Source organism: Podarcis tiliguerta, assembly GCF_965153285.1.
Source record: "Podarcis tiliguerta genome assembly, chromosome: 2".
NCBI lineage: Eukaryota > Metazoa > Chordata > Lepidosauria > Squamata > Lacertidae > Podarcis > Podarcis tiliguerta.
In genome coordinates this window covers 2,924,502-2,945,107 of record NC_139535.1, presented here as the reverse complement: position 1 = coordinate 2,945,107, position 20,606 = coordinate 2,924,502, and the positions used below count along the sequence as shown (strand labels likewise).

Sequence of the window (20,606 nt, the reverse complement as noted above, 5' to 3'; positions counted from 1 at the left end):
GGCGGACAAACCCTGGCTCTCTCGGCCAGTAAAGCGAGATGAGCGCCACAACCCCAGAGTCGTCCGCAACTGGACTTAACTGTCAGGGGTCCCTTTACCTTAAACCGCTTTGAGATTTTTATTAAGAATATAAAGGGGTGTATAAATTAATAAATAAAATAATTTAAAAAACAACATGTCATGTGACAAAGACACATGAGAGCAGAAGCAGCAAAGCAGGCTGGGAAGTGCTGGGACTGCACAGTCATTTGGGCCTACTAAAGTTATTCAGGCCTAACTGCTAACTGCTGAGTCATGGAATCATAGAATCATAGAGTTGGAAGAGACCACAAGGGCCATCGAGTCCAACCCCCTGCCAAGCAGGAAACACCATCAGAGCACTCCTGACATATGGTTGTCAAGCCTCTGCTTAAAGACCTCCAAAGGAGACTCCAAATTCCACTGTCGAACAGCTCTTACTGTCAGGAAGTTCTTCCTAATGTTTAGGTGGAATCTTCTTTCTTGTAGTTTGGATCCATTGGGCATCATCAAACCCACCAAGAGGAGAAACCACATAACGGCACAGAATGCAGAAAAAGTTTCAGTGACAATGGCAATCTTGGCCCACATCAGAGAACCCACACCGGTGAAAGATCCTAGAAGTGCCTGCTGTGTGGGAAAAGCTTCAGCCAGAGCTGCAACCTCACGTCGCATTGGAGGACCCACACAGGGGAGAAGCCACACAGATGCGTCGAGTGTGGGAAAAGCTTCAGTCGTAGCACGACCCTCATTTCGCACCAAATAACCCATACAGGAGAGAAGCCGTATAAGTGTTTGGAGTGCGGGAAGAGTTTCAGCAGTAGCGAAAGGCTCAATAGACACCGGAGGACTCACACGTTAAAGAATCACGATCTGTGGAGGGTGGAAAAAGCTTCAGTTGGAGAGTGCATCATATTGGACATCAGAGAATCCTTGCAGCAGAGGAAGCATTTAAATGCTTGGATATCTTACTAAGCAGGGAAGAAGACAGATTCAGCAAATGCTCAACTCTATGGCTAAAACAATAATAAAAAAACAACAACCAGGATGGATATTCTCCACCCCAAAGTCAGAATAAGGATTCTCCACCCATAGAATCATAAAATTGTTGAGTTGGAAGGGACTGCGAGGGTCATCTAGTCTAACTTTTCCAGCTGCACTGGCTCCCGGTGGAGTACAGGGTCAGATTTAAGGTGCTGGTTTTGACCTTTAAAGCCCTTCATGGCCTAGGACCCCTGTACCTACGGGACCGCCTCTCCCGGTATGCCCCACGGAGAGCCTCAAGGTCCATAAATAGCAACACCCTAGAAGTCCCTAGAAGGTCAAAAGCAGCACCTTAAATCTGACCCTGTACTTCACCGGGAGCCAGTGCAGATTGAAAAGCACTGGGTGAATATGCTCCCATGGCAGAGACCCCGTGAGGAGCCTCGCTGCAGCATTCTGAACCCACTGGAGTTTCTGGGACAGCTTCAAGGGCAGCCCCGCGTAGAGCGAATTACAGTAGTCAAGCCTGGAGGTGACCATCGCATGGATCACTTAATCTTATTATTAAGTTGTATTTTAATTAATTGCTTTTATACCTGGTGTTAGCCGCCTTGAGCCCCGTCTTGACTGGGGAGGGCAGGGTATAAATAAAACTGATTATTATTATTAGCTTTTTGCGTTGCATCGTTGCATACACTACCCTGGCATTTTGTGATATTGCGGTAAAAGCATGGGTCGAATAAAACAGAACATTGACATGTGTAATTAAATATTTCCCTTTCTGATGTCAAACTCTTTTTTGCCTCCCCCTCCCAAAAAACAAAAACAAAGTGAGCTTGCTGCCATCCCATTTCTCAGATTATTGAAAAGAAAGAACAGTTTAGACCAAACTTTTTTGGCCACCGACTTCTTGGTTCCATACAGTCATCCCCGGTGCCACTGTGCCCTATGAAAAAAGCGTTATTTGGAATAGATAGATAAACTTTATTTGCATTAGCCAACGGCCATAGCAAGTTATTCGGAATAGTGGTTTGCATGTCCCACAAAGGAAGATAACACAATAAAATTCAGAACAGTAAGAATTAATTGCACATTTATTCAGAATCCAACAATTAATTAATTCAACGAAACTGATGAATTTGATCTGGTGATGCTAGCTTTTCAAAGTCTTTGATAGTTATTTACATCTCCAGTAGGTAAAGGTAAAGTACCCCTGGATGGTTAAGTCCAGTCAAAGGCGGCTATGGGGTTGCGGCGCTCATCTCGCTTTCAGGCCGAGGGAGCCGGCGTTTGTCTGCAGACAGTTTTCCAGGTGATGTGGCCAGCATGACTAAACCGCTTCTGGCGCAACAGGACGCCGTGACAGAAACCAGAGCGCACAGAAATTGCATTTACCTTCCCGCTGCAGCAGTACCTATTTATCTACTTGCACTGGCGTGCTTTCAAACTGCTAGGTTGGCACGGGCTGGGACAGAGCAACGGGAGCTCACCCCGTCGCGGGGATTCGAACCGCCAACCTTCTGATCAACAAGCCCAAGAGGTTCAGTGGTTTAGACCTCAGCACCACCCGCTGCCTCGTCTCTAGTGTGCCCCCCTAGGTAATCCCATTGCCCGCCCCAGGGGGGCACTACCACCCCATTTAGGAACCACTGATTTGGATGGAGCATTTTTTGATTGGGAGTGAGGAAGCATCTTGAGGCATTTGGGCAAGGAGGCAAGTAGAGGAGTTAAAAATTCTAAAAAGCTTCATTTGCTGGAAATGTTTTGGTTGGCCCAACCCATTAAGAAAAACACAAATCCCAGACTACGGCACATTACGGTGCTGGGTGACCAGCCCTTTTGTTATGGTTTAATGGTATAGAAATGGATGGTTGATGTGTCTTCAGTAGGATCTTCTGGTTAGGAGACACAAGGAATCAGAGATGCTCACCAGAGCTTGTGCCTTTCCGCAGGAGCTTTAAAAGACGATTTAAGACAAATTCACGGGGAGAGAGGCAGGGAGACTCCAAGGTCAGCTGGGTGGGTGACATCAGCCTCAGCCCAGTATACCTGAAGGAGTGCCTCCCATCCCCATCGTTCAGTGAGGTCCAGCTCCGAGGGCCTTCTGGCAGCTCCCTCACTGTGAGATGTGAGGCCACAGGGAACCAGGCAGAGGGCCTTTTTGGTGGTGGCGCCTGCCCTGTGGAATGCCCTCCCAACAGATGTCAAGGAAATAAACAACTATCTGACTATTAGAAGACATCTGAAGGCAGCCCTGTTTAGGGAAGTTTTTAATGTTTGATGTTTTATCGTGTTTTTAATATTCTGTTGGGAGCTGCCCAAAGTGGCTGAGGAAACCTAGCCAGGTGGGCAGGGTATGAATAATTGATGATGATGATGGTGGTTCTACATAGGCTGCTCACACAACCAAAGCAACCAGAGTTCACCCCCACCTATCAGCTGATCGAGAGGGCTTTAAATCCTGATCAGTTTGGCGGTGCATTTCTGATCCCCTCCAGAGTTGGGAAAGGCTTAGAAAAGCCTTGTGGAGCCTGCTTGGTGTTTTTACATGAGTAGAATGTGTGCTTTTATTTAAAATGCATCTCTGGGTGATTTGTAGGGCATAGGAATTCAGTCATTCCCCCCCCCCCCAAAAAAAAATATATACTCCAGCCCACCACATGGTCTGAGGGACGGTGGAGCAGCCCACGGCTGAAAAAGGCTGCTGACCCCTGACCTAATCCATTCCTGGACGGTTTGTCATTGTCCATGGGATAAATGCCTGTCTGGCACCTATTTGCCAGGATGCCAGTGCAAGAAGCTGCTGTGTACGTGATCCCAGGTTTCAGGGATTATGGCTGCCCACGCCCCAGACTCCCCCCTTCGTAAGCCATTCCTTTCCTGAACAGAACAAAGTTAGAATGGTACACTTCCATTTTATATGACTTTCTAAAGAGTTTCCCCAGTGAGCCAGTAGGTAGATACATTTATCAGTGAATTGTTATATTTGGTAATGTGCAGCAGAGGCCCTTTGAATAGAGATAGGAAAATCTGCGAGGAAGTGTTTTGTGGGGACATTTGCCAAAGTGATTGCGCTGATTTTGGTAGCCGGGGTGTGTGGGTATGATATGTTTAGGAAAATTTTTAATGTTTAATAGACGATTGTATTTTAATATTCTGTTGGAAGATGCACAGAGTGGCTGGGGAAACCCAACCAGATGGGTGGGGTATAAATAATAATAATAATAATACCTCTCTCGCCCTGACCTAGCCACTGTGATCCACGCGACGGTCACCTCCAGACTGGATTATTGTAACTCGCTCTACGTGGGGCTGCCCTTGAGACTGACCCAGAAACTCCAGCGGGTGCAGATTGCTGCAGCGAGACTCCTTACGGGGTCTTTGCTGCGAGATCACATTCACCCGGTGCTATACCAGCTGCACTGGCTCCCGGTGGAGTACAGGATCAGGTTTAAGGTGCTGGTTTTAACCTTCAAAGCCCTATACGGCCTAGGACCCTAGTACCTACGGGACCGCCTCTCCTGGTATGCCCCACAGAGGAACTTACGGTCTTCAAATAAAAACATATTGAAGGTCCCAGGCCACAGAGAGGTTAGGCTGGCCTCAACGAGAGCCAGGGCTTTTTCGGCTGCGGCTCCAACCTGGTGGAATGCTCTGTCACAAGAGACAAGGGCCCTGCAGGACTTGACATCTTTCCGCAGGGCCTGCAAGACAGAGCTGTTCCACCAGGCCTTTGGTCAGGGTGCAGCCTGACTCCCTCCTTTGGCAATCTTTACAAAACTTTAGTTTATGGTTGCAATCAATTTTGAATTTGATCTTAATTAATTTTTTATAATGTTTTATAATGTTGCACTATTTTAGTGCTGTTAGCCGCCCTGAGCCCGGCTTCGGCTGGGGAGGTCGGGATATAAATAAATTATTATTATTATTATTATTAATCTGCTGGAGGGGCAACCCCCCTCAATCTTTACATAAAGTCCTGCAACAGGTGGAAATGCAAACTGGGAAACTTCTGCTTTAGCAGAGGAGGAAGGAAAGGGGCTGCACGGTGTAGGTTTGCAGCCAAAAAGTCCACCCTCAATTTGGGGGAAAGTGGAGGGGGGTGCAAACGAGACCCGACCCCCCCCCTTTCCCTCCCAGCATGCTCCTCTCCTCTTTCAGTGTCTGGTCTTTTCTCCTTGCATACTGGACCCAAAATGCACTCACCAGCTCCTTTGCACATTTTTTATTTTTTTGGTTGTGGTGGGGGAGATAGAAGAAGTGAGGCTCTAGATGAGGGGGGTGGGAGGGCAGGAAGTGAAGGCTTCATGGCCTCTCTAGGCATCCGGCTCTCTTCCTCCTTAACCCTGTGTTGGGTGAATCTCTACAGGAAACAAAAAAAAAAGGGGGGGGAGGAAAAGTGGAGCAAGCTTTGCACGCTCCCCTTGGGAAAACATAAACAGCAACAAAAAAGCAAAGGGATTTTAATCTTATTTTTATTTTTTGCAGGCAGCGGGCTTGCTTTTTCCTCACGCCTCCGCTGGGCTTCTCTGCATCTAGCAAAGTGGGATTTCGTCAGTTAGGATTGCAAACGGAATTGCAATGATTGCAAAAATGGGGATATAAATATATATATATGCAGAGAGATTAGCAATATTTCCCCCCCCCAATAATTGCAATTCTGTTTACAATTCTAACTGCGAGGTTTGCAAAACCTCTTTGTTTGCTTCCTTCGGGCGACAGAGCGAAGAAAATGGGTTAATAAGGGGGGGGGGAGTCGCCTGCACTTTCCTAGACAGGCACCGAGGAAGAGGAGGAGGAGGAAGCGGAGACGGGAAGGTCACTTCCTCCCCCTTTTTGGGAAAGTTGGGAGGGGTCTGGTGAGTGAAATGGGAGAACTGGGGGGAACTGGGGGACGTGCGGGTGGGGGAGGGGGTGGGCCGGTGGTGCTTTAGGGGTCAGGGAAGGTCCTGGGGAGGAAAGTGGGGCGAGGGCAAAGTGGGGGGCGGGGGGGGGAGGGGAGGTTGTCGCTGGACCTTTTGTGGCGCAATCGCGCAACACGGTTGCAATCGCGGCGCAGGAGAATCCCTTTGATCTCCCACCCCTCCCCCTCTCCTGTAATAATCATGATCATAACAATCCAGGGAGGGAAAGAAAAGGTCCACCCCCTTCATTGGATCCGGCTCTTCTTCCCTCTTGTCTGATGCAATCTCTTGACTCCGTGGAGGAGGGTGTCACAATTTTTGTGGGTTTGGGGAGACCACCCCGCATTCCCGGGTTTCGAACCAGAAATTGCATCTTTGGGGGCGGGGAGCCTCAGCTGCTGCGGAGAGACGGGGACGGGCCACGTCTTGCCCCCCCCCATGGGATCTGGGGAACGCAAAGGAGGCCGTGTGGGGCAGGAAAGAGGTGGGGGGTGTCACTGCCAAAGCGCCTGCGTTGCATTATTATTATTATTATTATTATTATTTTTATTATTATTTTTATTATTATTATTATTATTTACTACTACTACAGCAGTCTGCATTATATAAGCCTCTGCTTCCTTCAGTTACGCTCTGCATTGTTAATAGTATTGTTGCAATGTGCATTATTGGAGTTGGAAAGGGACGCCAGCGGTCATCAAGTCCAACCCCCTTGTATTGCAACCGTGCTCTGCGTCACGATGCAATGTTATTATTTATCATTCATAATAATAATTAGACCGATGAATAACGCCCCCTTGCGACTTATCAGGGTGGGGGGGAATTGGGATGCTTTAATTGCCAGCGTCAGACCTGCTGGACCATCTAGCTCAGGGGTCAGCAAACATTTTCAGCATGGGGCCGGTCCACTGTCCCTCAGACCTTGTGGGGGACCGTACTATATGGGGGGGGGGGAAATGAACGAATTCCTATGCCCCACAAATAGCCCAGAGATGCATTATAAGTAAATAATTATAATAATTTTTTATTTATACCCCACCCTCCCCAGCCAAGGCCGGGCTCAAAGCGGCTTACAAGCAATAATAAAAACAAGATGAATGATTACAACTTCAAAACAAAAGTAAAATACAACATTAAAATAATGGAACATTAAAATATTAAAATGTAGCCTCATCGCAGGAGGAGAAGGAAAAGAAAAAACAAGGAGAGGGAGGGAGGGAATCAGATTGGCTCCAAGCCAAAGGCCAGGCGGAACAACTCTGTCTTACAGGCCCTGCGGAAAGAAATCAGATCCCTCAGGGCCCTGGTCTCATGAGGCAGAGCGTTCCACCAGGCCGGAGCCAGAGTTGAAAAGGCCCTGGCTCTGGTTGAAGCCAATCTAACTTCCTTAGGGCCCAGTACCTCTAGGGTGTTGTTATTTATGGACCTTGAGGCTCTCTGTGGGGCATACCAGGAGAGGCGGCCTCGTAGGTATGAGGGTCCTAGGCCGTGAAGGGCTTTAAAGGTCAAAAGCAGCACCTTAAATCTGACCCTGTACTCCACCGGGAGCCAGTGCAGCTTGAAAAGCACTGGGTGAATAGGCTCCCATGGCAGAGACCCCATGAGGAGCCTTGCTGCAGCATTCTGCACCCGCTGGAGTTTCTGGGACAGCTTCAAGGGCAGCCCTGCGTAGAGCGAATTACAGTAGTCAAGCCTAGAGGTGACCGTCGCATGGATCACTGTGGCCAGGTCGGGGCGGGAAAGGTAAGGGACCAACTGCTTGATGCGGCGAAGGTGAAAAAATGTCGCCTTGGCTGTTGCTGTAACTTGCGCCTCCATGGAAAGGGAGGCGTCAAGGATTACACCCAAACTCTTAACGGAAGGCAATGGCACTAATTGGGCCCCCGCAAGAGAAGGGAGTTGGTCCCTCATCTCCATGCCATCCCGACCCAGCCATAGGACCTCTGTCTTCGAAGGATTTAGTTTCAATTGGCTCCCACGAAACCATCCAGCCACAGCCATAAAAGGACACATTCTACTCATGTAAAAACACGCTGATTCCTGGACCGTCTGTGGGCCGGATTTAGAAAGCAATTGGGCTGGATCCGGCCCCGGGCCTTAGTTTGCCTACCCATGATCTATCTCAGTGGTGCCTGCATGGACTGGTAGCATCGGCTTTCCAGAGTTTCAAGTAAAGCCCCCCCCCAAAAAAAAAACTGGAGATGCTGCCCAGGGCTTGAACCCCGGGACCTAATGCATGCAAAGCCCATGCTTTGTCGCCAACCTGTGGCCTTTCAAAGTTCTGTGAGATACGCCTCCCATTTTTCATGGCCATTGGCTGCTGGATAGTCCAAAATCCTGTTCTCACAGTGAGTCCCAGGAATGTAAACCACATTTATTTATTTTTAAATTTATAGTGGTTGGCATTTAAAAAGAATTAAATAAAAAAAAACTGGTGCTATTCAGAGACTTATTAGCTCTGACAGTGGAGCAGCCAGTAACACACCAGTTGCAAAGTTTGTTGTGGCAACTCAAAAAGCTCTGAATGGTTTGTTCTCCCTCTTCTATAACGGGCAGGATGCCTCTGGAAAAACCCAGTTCCTGGGACTCTGAATAGGGGAGAGTGCTGATGGTTTGTGGGGCATCCCATAATGGTTACACAGCCCTTTGCCACTGTGAGAACAGTGTGCTTGGGCTGGGTGAGCTTCTGTTTGGGCAGAGCCAGCTGCCTCAGGATTCTTCTGGTATATTATAAAAACCCTAGAACCGTAGAGGTGGAAGGGATCTGAGGATCATCTAGTCCAACCCCCTGCGATGCAGGAATCTCATCTAAAGCACCCATGACAGGTGGCCGTTCAACCTCTGCTTAAAAACTGCCAGTGTCCTTCAAGTACATCGTTGGTACTTCAGGATGAAAAATGCACCATGTGTTTTGTTGCGCCTAGGAAACGTCAACCCAGTTTAGTCAGTCATGGGTCTGGCTTAGTTCAGGCAGAACCAGATGCCGCTTCCTGATTGGCTCGCTCTCCTCTCAGTGCTTCATCCCATTGGCTGTCTTTTGTTCCTGTCTCATTAGACCAAATGGGGGACCAGATGGGGCTCTTCAGACCACAGAGGAGGCTGGGGCCTTTGGGACCCTGCTTCCTGATTGGTTCACTCTCCCCTCAGTGCTCCATCTTGTTGGCTCTCTCCCATGCCTGTCTCATTAGACCAGCTTTTCCTGCTGTTTCATCTCCCAATACAGAACCAGGGCACCCCAACTGCCATTCCTTCAATAAAATAAAACCGACAATTTCACCAAACGTACACCCAAAACAGCTCCAGAGCACCTATTTTTCTTTCACTGCTTAATAATGATGATGATTATTTATACCCCACAAATCTGCCTGGGTTTCCTGAGGCTTCCGACAAACATAAAAGCATAATAAAACACCAAACATTAAAAACCTCTCTGTACAGGGCTGCTTTCAGATGTCTTCTAAAAATTCTGTCATTCTTTATCTCCTTGTCATCAGGTGAGAGGGCTTTCCACAGGGAGGGCACCACCTCCAAGAAGGCCCTGCCCCTGGTTCCCTGTAGCTTCACTTCTCGCAGTGAGACAACCAGCAAAAAACCTCAGTGCCTGGGGTTGAGCGATGGGGGTGGAGATGCTCCTTCAGGTAAACTGGGCTGAGGCAGTTTAGGGCTTTCAAGGTCAGCACCAACACTTTGATTTGTGCTCGGAAACGTACTGGGAGCCAATGTAGGTCTTTCAGGACTGGTGTTATATGGTCTCAGCGGCCAGCCTAGTTGCCGCATTCTGGATTAATTGTAGTTTCCGAGTCGCCTTCAAAGGTAGCCCCACATAGAGCGCATTGCAGTAGTCCAAGTGCGGGATAACCAGAGCGTGCACCACTCTGGCGAGACAGTCCGCAGGCAGGTAGGGTCTCCGTTGGCATACCAGGTGGAGCCAGAAGACCCTTGAAGCTAGACTGCTTGCTCTGGTTGCTTCTGGTTGTAGGATACAGGCTTAGATGGATATCAGTTGTGATCCAGCAGCTATGCTCTTCTTAAGTTCTTCCTGGGGCAGCTGCTCTCATAAACAACGTCCTCCTTGTTTTCACAGGCTCACGAGGGAAGCCTCTGCTGCAGAGGGTGCCAGTTGCTGTGACGGAAGCAGAAGCCTTTTGTGGTCGAGATCTCTGAGTGTGGAGCAATCCGGCAGACCCTCATCTGTGAGACCAGAGCAACAGTTGAGTGGGGAGGCTGTGGGATCTTTCCCTGCCCTGCTGCCTTCCTCTGTCTCAGGGGCAGGAGATGGAGGGAGGTTGGTGGTGGGTGGGATGAAAGAGGACCAGGAGATATCTGGAGGTCAATGTCTGGTAATGGGGTTCTGCTTAGAGATTCCAGCTTTGCATAAGTGAGCTGGTCAGTCTTCAGTTTTCTGTGCCGGGAGTGAGGATGGCGTCCATAGCTCAGTTGGCAGAACACGTGGTTTGTATGCAGAAAATCCCCTCCTTAGGATCACTCGCCAAAGCGTCCCATTAAATGGGTGCCATTTAGCAGAGCTGGAAGAAGCCAGTTGGAGGAGAGGTTTTTCCTGGGCTTTTGTGGGTTAAACCACAGAGCCTAGGACTTGCCGATCAGAAGGTCGGCGGTTCAAATCCCCGTGATGGGGTGAGCTCCCGTTGCTCGGTCCCTGCTCCTGCCAACCTAGCAGTTCGAAAGCACGTCAAAGTGCAAGTAGATAAATAGGTACCGCTCTGGCGGGAAGGTAAACGGCGTTTCCGTGCGCTGCTCTGGTTTGCCAGAAGCGGCTTAGTCATTCTGGCCACATGACCCGGAAGCTGTACTCCGGCTCCCTCGGCCAATAAAGCGAGATGAGCGCCGCAACCCCAGAGTCGGTCACGACTGGACCTAATGGTCAGAGGTCCCTTTACCTTTATAGGCGGAGGGGCAATGAACATCAAGTCAATTTGAAAAGGGGTGTAGGATCTAAAGACTCCTGCTTGCAGAGCCTTGCCAGAGAGAACAGTGAGCAGAAAACTTTATTTGCGCCCACCGGTCTCACAGAGTTGTTGTTATTATTATTAATATTGATTAAATTTGTATACCGCCCTCCATCTGTAAATCTCAGGGCGATTCACAACATAAAAATACAATATGAAAACCAGCGGAAGCAACATTTATATATTTATTTCATAATATTTACACATTGCTTGATTGAAAGGAAACAAAGTTTTAAGGACCTAACCAGGTTGGGATAGCTGGGATAGCAGGCTTGTTGGGTTTTGAATGTCTTGTGTAGATTTTTCAATTTCGTTCTGTATGGGACAATGACAATAAAGATTATCGTATCGTAAAAAAAAAAAAAAGCCTTGAAGCAGTTTACAAAAAGAATAAACCAGTAAAATTATCAATAGGTAAAGTAAAGGTAAAGGTACCCCTGCCTATACGGGCCAGTCTTGACAGACTCTAGGGTTGTGCGCCCATCTCACTCAAAGAGGCCGGGGGCCAGCGCTGTCCGAAGACACTTCCGGGTCACGTGGCCAGCGTGACATCGCTGCTCTGGCGAGCCAGAGCCGCACATGGAAACGCCGTTTACCTTCCCACTAGTAAGCGGTCCCTATTTATCTACTTGCACCCGAGAGTGCTTTCGAACTGCTAGGTTGGCAGGCACTGGGACCGAACAATGGGAGCGCACCCCGCCGCGGGGATTCGAACCGCCGACCTTCTGATCGGCAAGCCCTAGGCGCTGAGGCTTTAACCCACAGCGCCACCCGCGTCCCCTAAAATTATCAATAAAGAACAATAAATACCAATAACAATAAAACTAAAAGCAGTTAAAAACAAACCTTTGTAAAGCTTTCAAAAAGAATTAAACGAGAAACGAAAAACAGATTAAAATACATGTCCGCGTCCTGTGGCTCTTGGGTTTCTCTTTTCTTTTTCCTTTCCTTCAGAGAGAGAGAGGCATCAATTGAATTGCCAGGAACCTCGTTGTGAGGCAGAAAAGGAGCAAGAATGAAAGTGAAGCTGGAGCAAGGAAGTCCTTTGGAGTCGTACGGGGCTCCGCTTGAGCACGAAGAGAAATTTAGCGTGCAAAGCCAAGCAGGCGGCGAATCTGGGAAAGGGGCAGGAAGAGACCCTCACGCCTTGGAGGCCCGGGGCAGCGGGGAATTCTGGGTAGGAAGCGTGCAGGAGATCCTGGCCGGGGACACAATCCGCTCAAAGGGACCATACCAGCGTTTCAAGCATTTCTGCTACCAGGAGGCCGAGGGGCCCCGCGAGGTCTGCAGCCAACTCCACGACCTTTGCCGCCAGTGGCTGAAGCCGGAAAGGCACACCAAGGCCCAGATGCTGGACCTGGTGATCTTGGAGCAGTTCCTGGCTGTCCTCCCCCCGGAGATGGAGAACTGGGTCAGGGAGTGCGGAGCGGAGACCAGCTCCCAGGCGGTGGCCCTGGCCGAAGGCTTCCTCCTGAGCCAGGCGGAGGGGAAGAAGCAGGAAGAGGAACAGGTGAGTATTTCATCTAGATCGCGGAGTTGAAAGTGCTTGCTTCGCTCGCCAGCCCTCCTGATTCCCCCTTTCCAAACCTTTAAATCATTTAACCTTTAAAGCCCTATACGGCCTAGGACCCTCCTGCCTACGGGACCGCCTCTCCTGGTATGTCCCACGGTCTTCAAATAAAAACATCTTGGAGATCCCGGGCCATTGGGAGGTTAGGCTGGCCTCAACCAGAGCCAGGGCTTTTTCGGCCGTGGCCCCGATCTGGTGGAACGCTCTGTCACAAGAGACCAGGGCCCTGCGGGATTTGATATCTTTCCACAAGGCCTGCAAGACAGAGCTCTTCCACCAGGCCTTTGGCCAAGGCACAGTCCGACCCCCTCCTTTTGTAATCCTCGTAGCACTCTAGTCCCATGGTTGCCATGAATTTGATCCTGAATTGATTTTAGAATGAATCGATTTTAGAATGTATTTCAGTTAATTGATTGTGATTTTATGTAAACTGTGTTCTTTTTACCGTTGTTAGCTGCTCTGAGCCCGGCTTTGGCTGGGGAGGGCGGGATATAAATAAATTATTATTATTATTATTATTATTATCTTCATCATCATCATCATTGTCACTAACTCACTAACTCCCAGGGCCAGATTACCAAATAGGCGGAGTTTGCACCGGCCTATGGGTCCCATGGGGATGCGGGTGGCGCTGTGGGTAAAAGCCTCAGTGCCTAGGGCTTGCCGATCGAAAGGTCGGCGGTTCGAATCCCCGCGGTGGAGTGCGCTCCTGTTGTTCGATCCCAGCGCCTGCCAACCTAGCAGTTCGAAAGCACTCCCGGGTGCAAGTAGATAAATAGGGACCGCTTACTAGCGGGAAGGTAAACAGTGTTTCCGTGCGCGGCTCTGGCTCGCCAGAGCAGCGATGTCACGCTGGCCACGTGACCCGGAAGTGTCTCCGGACAGCGCTGGCCCCCGGCCTCTTTGAGTGAGATGGGCGCACAACCCTAGAGTCTGTCAAGACTGGCCCGTACGGGCAGAGGTACCTTTACCTTTTATGGGTCCCATGACTCAGAAACCTACATCGTTGGAGAGGGGGGAATGCAAGATTTTTACTGCCTAGGGGCCTTCACAGGGTTTAATCCAGCATTGCCAGACATCATCATCATCATCACCATCACCATCATAATTTATTATTTATACCCCACCCATCTGGCTGGGTTTCCCCAGCCACTCTGGGCAGCTCCCAACGGAATATTTAAAACACGATAAAACATCAAACATTAAAAACTAAACATCCCCACTCCCACTAATCTCTTCACTCACCAACACCTCCCTCCCTCTCCCTCCCCCCCCCCCCAAATTGTTTTATTTTCATTTCTTCATTTCAACAATTTTTATTGGTGGTTCCCAACCTTATCGCCCCCGCCACCATACACATTTTATTTCTATCATCACACGCCCAGTGCGCCCCCTCCCTATAAAAAGCATTATTTAGTGTAGCGGTTTGCAAAGCCCGCCAGGGAAGATAGTAACACAATAAAATAAATGGGCAATGAAATTCAAAGCAAGTCAAACCTTCCGCAATGGCAGGATCACAGCTTAGAAAGAACTCCCCTCCTCCATGCGACTGAAGCACTGCAGAGCTACCGTATTTTTCCGTGTATTACACACACACACACCCGTGTATAAGACGCCCCCTGTTTTGGGGGACTCCAAATTTAGAGTTATTGAGCTTTCTCTACGGGAAAATCACTCAACACTGCGACGATAAATACACCTATGCCCATGCTGGCAGAAGCAGCCAATCGCCAGTGCTACAGCGAATCAACGCGAGCCCTTGCCGCAGCCAACAATAACACGCCCTATAGCCGCTGACAATATCCAGCTCGCAGCAGCGGTCCGTCTCACGTCCCCACTTTGCACTAACTGTGTATAAGATAGCCCCTATTTTTCAGATGCTTTTTTTTTAAAAAAAGACCTAGTCTTATACTGTCATACCTCGGGTAACAGATGTGCCCAAACCCGGAAGTACTGGAACAGCTTACTTCTGGGATTTGGCGCTTGCACATGCACAGAAGCGCAAAAGCGCGACCTGCGCATGTGCAGACGCGGCGCTGCCGGTTGCGAATGCTGTGGTTTGTGAACTTGCCTCCCGCACGGATCACGTTCGCAACCTGAACGTCCACTGTACAGTGGTGCCCCGCAAGACAAATGCCTCGCAAGACAAAAAACTTGCTAGACGAAAGGGTTTTCTGTTTTCTGAGTTGCTTCGCAAGACGGATTTCCCTATGGGCTTGCTTCGCAAGACGAAACGTCTTGCGCCTTTTTTTTTAAAACCGCCAATGCATTCCTATGGGAAACCGTCAATACACATTGGTGCTTCGCAAGACGAAAAAACTCGCAGAACGAAAAAACTCGCAGAACGAATTAATTTCGTCTTGCGGGGCACCACTGTATATGGAAAAGTATGGTACAGTGGACCCTTGGGTTACGTAGCGCTCTAGATACGCAACCTTCGGGTTGTGAAAGCGGCAAACCCGGAAGTGTATTCTTCCGGGTTTTGCCACATGTGCAGATGCGCTCTATCATGCTGCGCGTGTGCTCAGAAGCGGCGCCTCTGGTTACGGACCCCCGAGACGAATTAAGTTCGTAACCAGAGGGTCCACTGTACTTCCAGTCACTGTGGGCAATGCGCTGGAGGAGTAGAGGAGTAAACCTTTTCACACTCTTCTTGGGCTCGCATATTAATAGGGGATTTTTGTTTCTCCAGGTTCCTGTGTCCTTTGAAGAGGTCCCTGTGCCTTTCACCAAGGAAGAGGAGGAGGAGTGGGCTCTGCTGGACCCAGGCCACAACGCCCTGCCCAGGGAAGTCTTGGTGGAGGACTTTGGGAATCTAGCCTCGCTAGGTAAGCTTTTGCTCTGAGTTGTTAATAGGAGTTCCTTCTCTTATATATACGTATACAGTGGTACCTCTGGTTGCGAATGGGATCTGTTCCGGAGGCCCGTTCACAACATGAAAAGAGCGCAACCTGCAGTGGCGCGTCTGCACGCACACGGGTTGCGGTTCGCTGCTTCTGCACATGCGCGTGACGTCATTTTTGCACGTCTGTGCATGCGCAAGCGGCAAAACCCTTTCTGGTACTTCCGGGTCACCGCGGGACGTATCCTGAAAGAACGTAACATGAAGCAAACGTAACATGAGGTATGACTGTATGTAATTTTTATAAAGTTTTTCTGTTTTACATTTTAAAATATTCATTTAAACAACCTCAAATCAATGACTTCCCTTCTTCTCTTTCCGTGGTTCAATATACATACCATAAATCCTTGCATATTTTACATAAGCTAAACCATTCAGTATTCCGTTATTACTTCCATCAAAGCTTGTCTACACTGTTGAATTTACCTTAATGTTGCCAGCGTTTTGAAGTGTACACAATTTCCCCCATATATCCAGTAAAGATATATAAAGAAGATTTTCCAATCTTCTTTAAACATATGTTCTTCTTGTTCTCTTATTCTATATGTTAAATCTGCAAGCTGCACATATTCCATCAATTTGCCATTCTCCCTTAGTTAGGACTTTGCTCGCTTTCCATTTTTGGGCCAACAAAACATGGGCCACGGTAGTGGCATACATAAATAGTATTTTTTGACAGCTGGGAATTTCTGTCTGAGTTATCCCCAACAGAAAGGACTTGGTGAAGATTTCACCGGGGAGGTCTGTGGCCTTGCTGGAGGGTGGCGAGGGGCTGCTATTGAGCCTCTGTGGACCTGCTCCATTATCTTCTGGCCTGTAGGGATTTTGGAGTGTCTTCACAAGTAAGAAAAATCTGTACTTGGTGGTCCTCAGTCAGAGCTGAATGTTCCCAATGAGTAGGTGGCTTTCAGGTTGGGGCTTTCATTCCTTGTGCTGAGATATTACTGACGGGCCACCCATGGGTTCCAGGACATGAGGAGAGCCATCATGGATCAGACCAATGGCCCATCTAGTCCAGCATTGTGTTCTTGCAGTGGCCAAGCATATACCTGTGGGAAACCCACAAGCAACATTTGAGGAGAAGCTTACACTCCTGTCATTTCCAGCAACTAGTATTCAGAAGCCTAGGGATGCGGGTGGCACTGTGGTCTAAACCACTGAGCCTCTTGGGATTGCTGATCAGAAGGTCAGCGGTTCAGATCCCCACGACGGGATGAGCTCCTGTTGCTCTGTCCTAACTTCTGCCAACCTAGCAGTTCGAAAGCATGCCAGTGCAAGTAGAGAAATAGGTATCTCTGTGGTGGGAAGGTAAACTGCGTTTCTGTGTGCTCTGGCACTCGTCACCATCCTCCGTGCGCCAGTAGTGGTAAAGTCATGCTGACCACACTACCCGGTAAACTGTATGTGGACAAATGCCGGCTCCCTCGACCTGAAAGCGAGATGCACCCCGTAGTTGCCTTTGACTGGACTTAACCGTCCAGGGGTCCTTTACCTTATTCAGAAGCATTGCTACGGAGGCAGAGCATATTATTATTATTATTATTATTATTATTATTATTATTATTGCCACAAATTATTAAATTATATACAGTCCTTCATCAAGAGACCGATTTGGAGATGGTATTTAACACCAGTTAGATCAAATCAAATAAACAAGGAATATTCAGAGTTATGTTGGAGGCGATGCCAGGAAACAGGGAATTATGTTCACATGTGGTGGGGTGTAAATATGCACAATTCTTTTTGGCAAAGGGTATTTAAGGAGATAACAGAAATCACTGGGTTAAAGCTGACCGAAAGACCAGAGGTAGCATTATTATCAATTTACAATGGGGTGGAAGGTTCACGGGCTATGAAGGACTTGCTCACAGATTTATTGACAGCTGCACGAATTATGATAGCTAGGAAGTGGAAGGAGCAATAAGAATATAAAATGGAAGAATGGTATGAAGAGGTGTGGGATATAGCTATCAATGATAAATGAACATGTGCCATTAAGGTAAGACGGGGAATATGCAGGAGGAATGATTTTGAGGAGGAGATATGGAGGGTGTGTGTAGAATTTGTACTGTTAAAATGGAAAGGGGTCAAACCATCGCAAGAGGCGTTGAAATTTTGGGAGGTTGGATAGTTACTATGGAATGGTCTCAGTGGTGGGGTGCACATTTTTATTCTTACTTATTTAGGATTATTACTTTGTCCAAAAAAAAGAGAGACCACAGGAAGGTTTACAACATAGCCCTTGAGGCCAGTAGTCGTCAGTAGCACTACCCTCAATAAATTTGTCTAATTCTCCTTTCAAGCCAACCAGGTTCGTGGCCATCAGTGTAACAGTTGGATTCCAGCAGTAAAACACTTGCAAGATTTTGAGTGTCATTTCCCTATGGAAACAGAAACCAATTTGAATGGGAATTTTGTCCACATTGCAGGGCCAAGGAAGTAGAACCACACATGTATTAATTTGCCACACCACTGGTTTGGACTCAAAGGTTCCTTCTCGCCTCTTTTCTTGACTCTCTTTCTGTTCCAACAGGTGGCGGATGGCCCAGTAAGAACAACAACAACAACAACAGACCCTGTGAGAGAAGCAAGCTTCAAGAAATGGAAGAGAACTTCAGAAATCCAGAGGGACTGACAGAACAGGAGGAAAACCAGATGGAGAAGTGGCTGGATGAACCAGCCGCTTCCCAGGATGAAAACTTTCGTGAAATCGTGGTTCAGCCAGAAAAACCAAGAGGAACAAGAAGGAATGCCTGCCCTGCGCTTGTGAAAAACGCCAGTCACAAATCGGACGTTAACGGCCACTGGAAAGCTCACGCGGAAGAGAAGCCGTACAAATGTATGGAGTGTGGAAAGAACTTCAGCCAGAGCACTCTCCTTAGGTTGCATCAGAGAATCCACACGGGAGACAAGCCCTACAGCTGCTCCGAGTGCGGCAAGAGGTTTTACGACAGGTCTCACCTCAACAGCCACAAAAGAACCCACACCGGCGAGAAGCCGTATAAGTGCTTGGAGTGCGGGAAGAACTTCAGCCACAAGGTGAACCTTACCTCCCACCAGAGGATCCACACGGGAGAGAAACCTTACAACTGCTCGGACTGCGGGAAGAGCTTTTGCGACAAGCAGAACCTTATCAGACACCAGAGAATCCACACGGGAGAGAAGCCGTACAAATGTATGGAGTGTGGGCAGAACTTCAGGCAGAGGGCGACCCTCACCTCTCACCAGAGAGTCCACACCGGGGAGAGACCCTACCAGTGCTTGGATTGCGGAAAGTGCTTTTTCAGAAAAGCGGAACTGAACCGGCACCAGAGGATTCACAGGGGAGAAGAAAGGCCCGTCATCTCTTGGAGCGTCGAAATGGCATCAGACGGGGTGTCGATTTTATGTCCCATCAGAGAACTGGCACAGGAAAACCAGCCGATAACTCCCGTGATTAAACAAGAACAGTATTGCTAAAATAAGAGTCAGAATAATTTGCATGAGAGACACACACACAAACACACTTCCCCCCCCTGCCCCAATAAATGTTTGGGAGTGTAGAAAGAGCTTCAGCTAGAGCAGAACATATAATGTACAGTATACATACTCTGTGAGGAAACAAACTTTTAACGCAGATCACGAGCAAAGAGTTGGCGCCCTGTTCTTCGGCTTCCGATGTGTAAATCTCTCATGTGCCTTACTGAGTCCTGTCATCACTTGCGAAAGCTGACTAGTCAGCCTGCTTCCTTTGTGCCTATTTTTCCTATTAAAATATACACATTTGACGCAAAAACAACTCCCGTCCATTGAACTGTAGTTCCTTCTTGGAGCGATGGATATTAAGACACATTTCGCTAACTGAGAGTTGTCGTGCTTTTTGTAACAGGAGTGGCGGACTTAAATGATCCTAGAATTATCCCAGTGTAGATAGAGTAGAACCTCGGGTTACAGACGCTTCAGGTTACAGAAATAGTACCTCGGGTTAAGAACTTTGCTTCAGGATGAGAACAGAAATCGCGCGGCGGCAGCAGGAGGCCCCATTAGCTAAAGTGGTGCTTCAGGTTAAGAACAGTTTCAGGTTGAGAACGGACCTCCAGAACGAATTAAGTTCTTAACCCGAGGTACCAGTGTACGTTGAGGTTCCAGTTCGCAGGTTCTGGTGTTGCTGGCTAAGGGTGAGTAGAGACAAGGGGCTCCTGGCAGTGTGAATGCTGTCCTGGAAGCCCCCAATTTAACGCCTGCTTCCTCTTGCATAGCAGCAAAGCCAATACTGGAATACGCTACAGACATCAACTAGCAAAGGGATGGACTTTCTGCCTGCAACCTACAACAGAGTGAGGCTCACTAAGTACGTCTGTCAGGGGTGGGGAATCACAAGCCTGGGGGCCCAGTGCGATCCCCTGGGTCAGTGGTTCTCAACCTGTGGGTCCCCAGATGATGTTGGACTACAACTCCCATCATCCCTGAGCTCTGACCTTGCTAGCTAGGGATGATGGGAGTTGTAGTCCAACAACATCTGGGGACCCACAGGTTGAGAACCGCTGCACTGGGTGTCGCTATCTGGCCCCTAGGGCTCTCTTAATTTCACACCCCTTGCCGGCTCTGCTTTGCACCCCCAAGTTAGTGGAGCCCTAATTATGTGTTGGATTTGGGCCAGAAAAAAAAGGAGAGGTGATGATGATGATGATGATAATAATAATAATAATTTGTTATTTCTACCCTGCCCATCTGACCGGGTTTCCCCAGCCACTCTGGGCTGCTTCCAGCAAAAGATAAAATACATTAAAACATCAGTCATTAAAAACTTCCCTAAACAGGGCTGCCTTCAGGTTTCTTCTAAAAGTCTGGTAGCTGTTTTCCTCTTTGACATCTGCTGGGAGGGCGTTCCACAGGGTGGGCGCCACTGTAGAGAAGGCCCTCTGCCTGGTTCCCTGTAACTTGGCTTCTCGCAGGGAGGAAACCGCTAGAAGGCCCTCGACGCTGGACGTCAGTGTCCGGGTTGGACGATGGGGGTGGAGACGCTCCTTCAGGTATTTATTATTATTTTATTAAAACCAGCTTTATATACCACTTAATCACCAGAGACTGCTAAGCCATTTACATAAATCAATATAAAATATTAGTTTTAAAAAGGTTGGTTGTCATCCATCTGTTTTGGGAGACAATGGAGGAGTGCACCGTTGGGGTTGAGGTCAAGCTGTTGGAAGGTTGCTGCGGCCTCAGTGGCTATGGAGACCAACATGGGAGAGACATGTTTTGTTGCAGCCCGGGGCAGAGGA

The 20,606-nt window shown here is 48.5% G+C and overlaps 1 protein-coding gene across 1 annotated transcript; it reads left to right on the top strand.

Moving 5' to 3' along the window:
* Positions 1-5,380: 5,380 nt before the first annotated feature.
* Positions 5,381-19,123, top strand: LOC310670502 (uncharacterized protein). The gene is made up of 5 exons (XM_083425953.1): positions 5,381-5,861; positions 9,991-10,116; positions 11,830-12,383; positions 15,136-15,271; positions 17,879-19,123. Exons 3-5 carry the CDS (start codon positions 11,889-11,891, stop codon positions 18,802-18,804), a joined length of 1,557 nt encoding a protein of 518 aa, XP_083282079.1. The 5' UTR covers positions 5,381-5,861; positions 9,991-10,116; positions 11,830-11,888; the 3' UTR covers positions 18,805-19,123.
* The last annotated feature ends 1,483 nt before the right edge of the window (positions 19,124-20,606 follow it).

Excerpts from the sequence above, each read along its gene's own strand:
- LOC310670502 (XM_083425953.1), top strand. The coding sequence starts at position 11,889 with ATGAAAGTGAAGCTGGAGCAAGGAAGTCCTTTGGAGTCGTACGGGGCT. Across the intron at positions 12,384-15,135 it reads AGAAGCAGGAAGAGGAACAG|GTTCCTGTGTCCTTTGAAGA; the intron begins GTGAGTATTTCA and ends TTGTTTCTCCAG. Across the intron at positions 15,272-17,878 it reads TGGGAATCTAGCCTCGCTAG|GTGGCGGATGGCCCAGTAAG; the intron begins GTAAGCTTTTGC and ends CTGTTCCAACAG.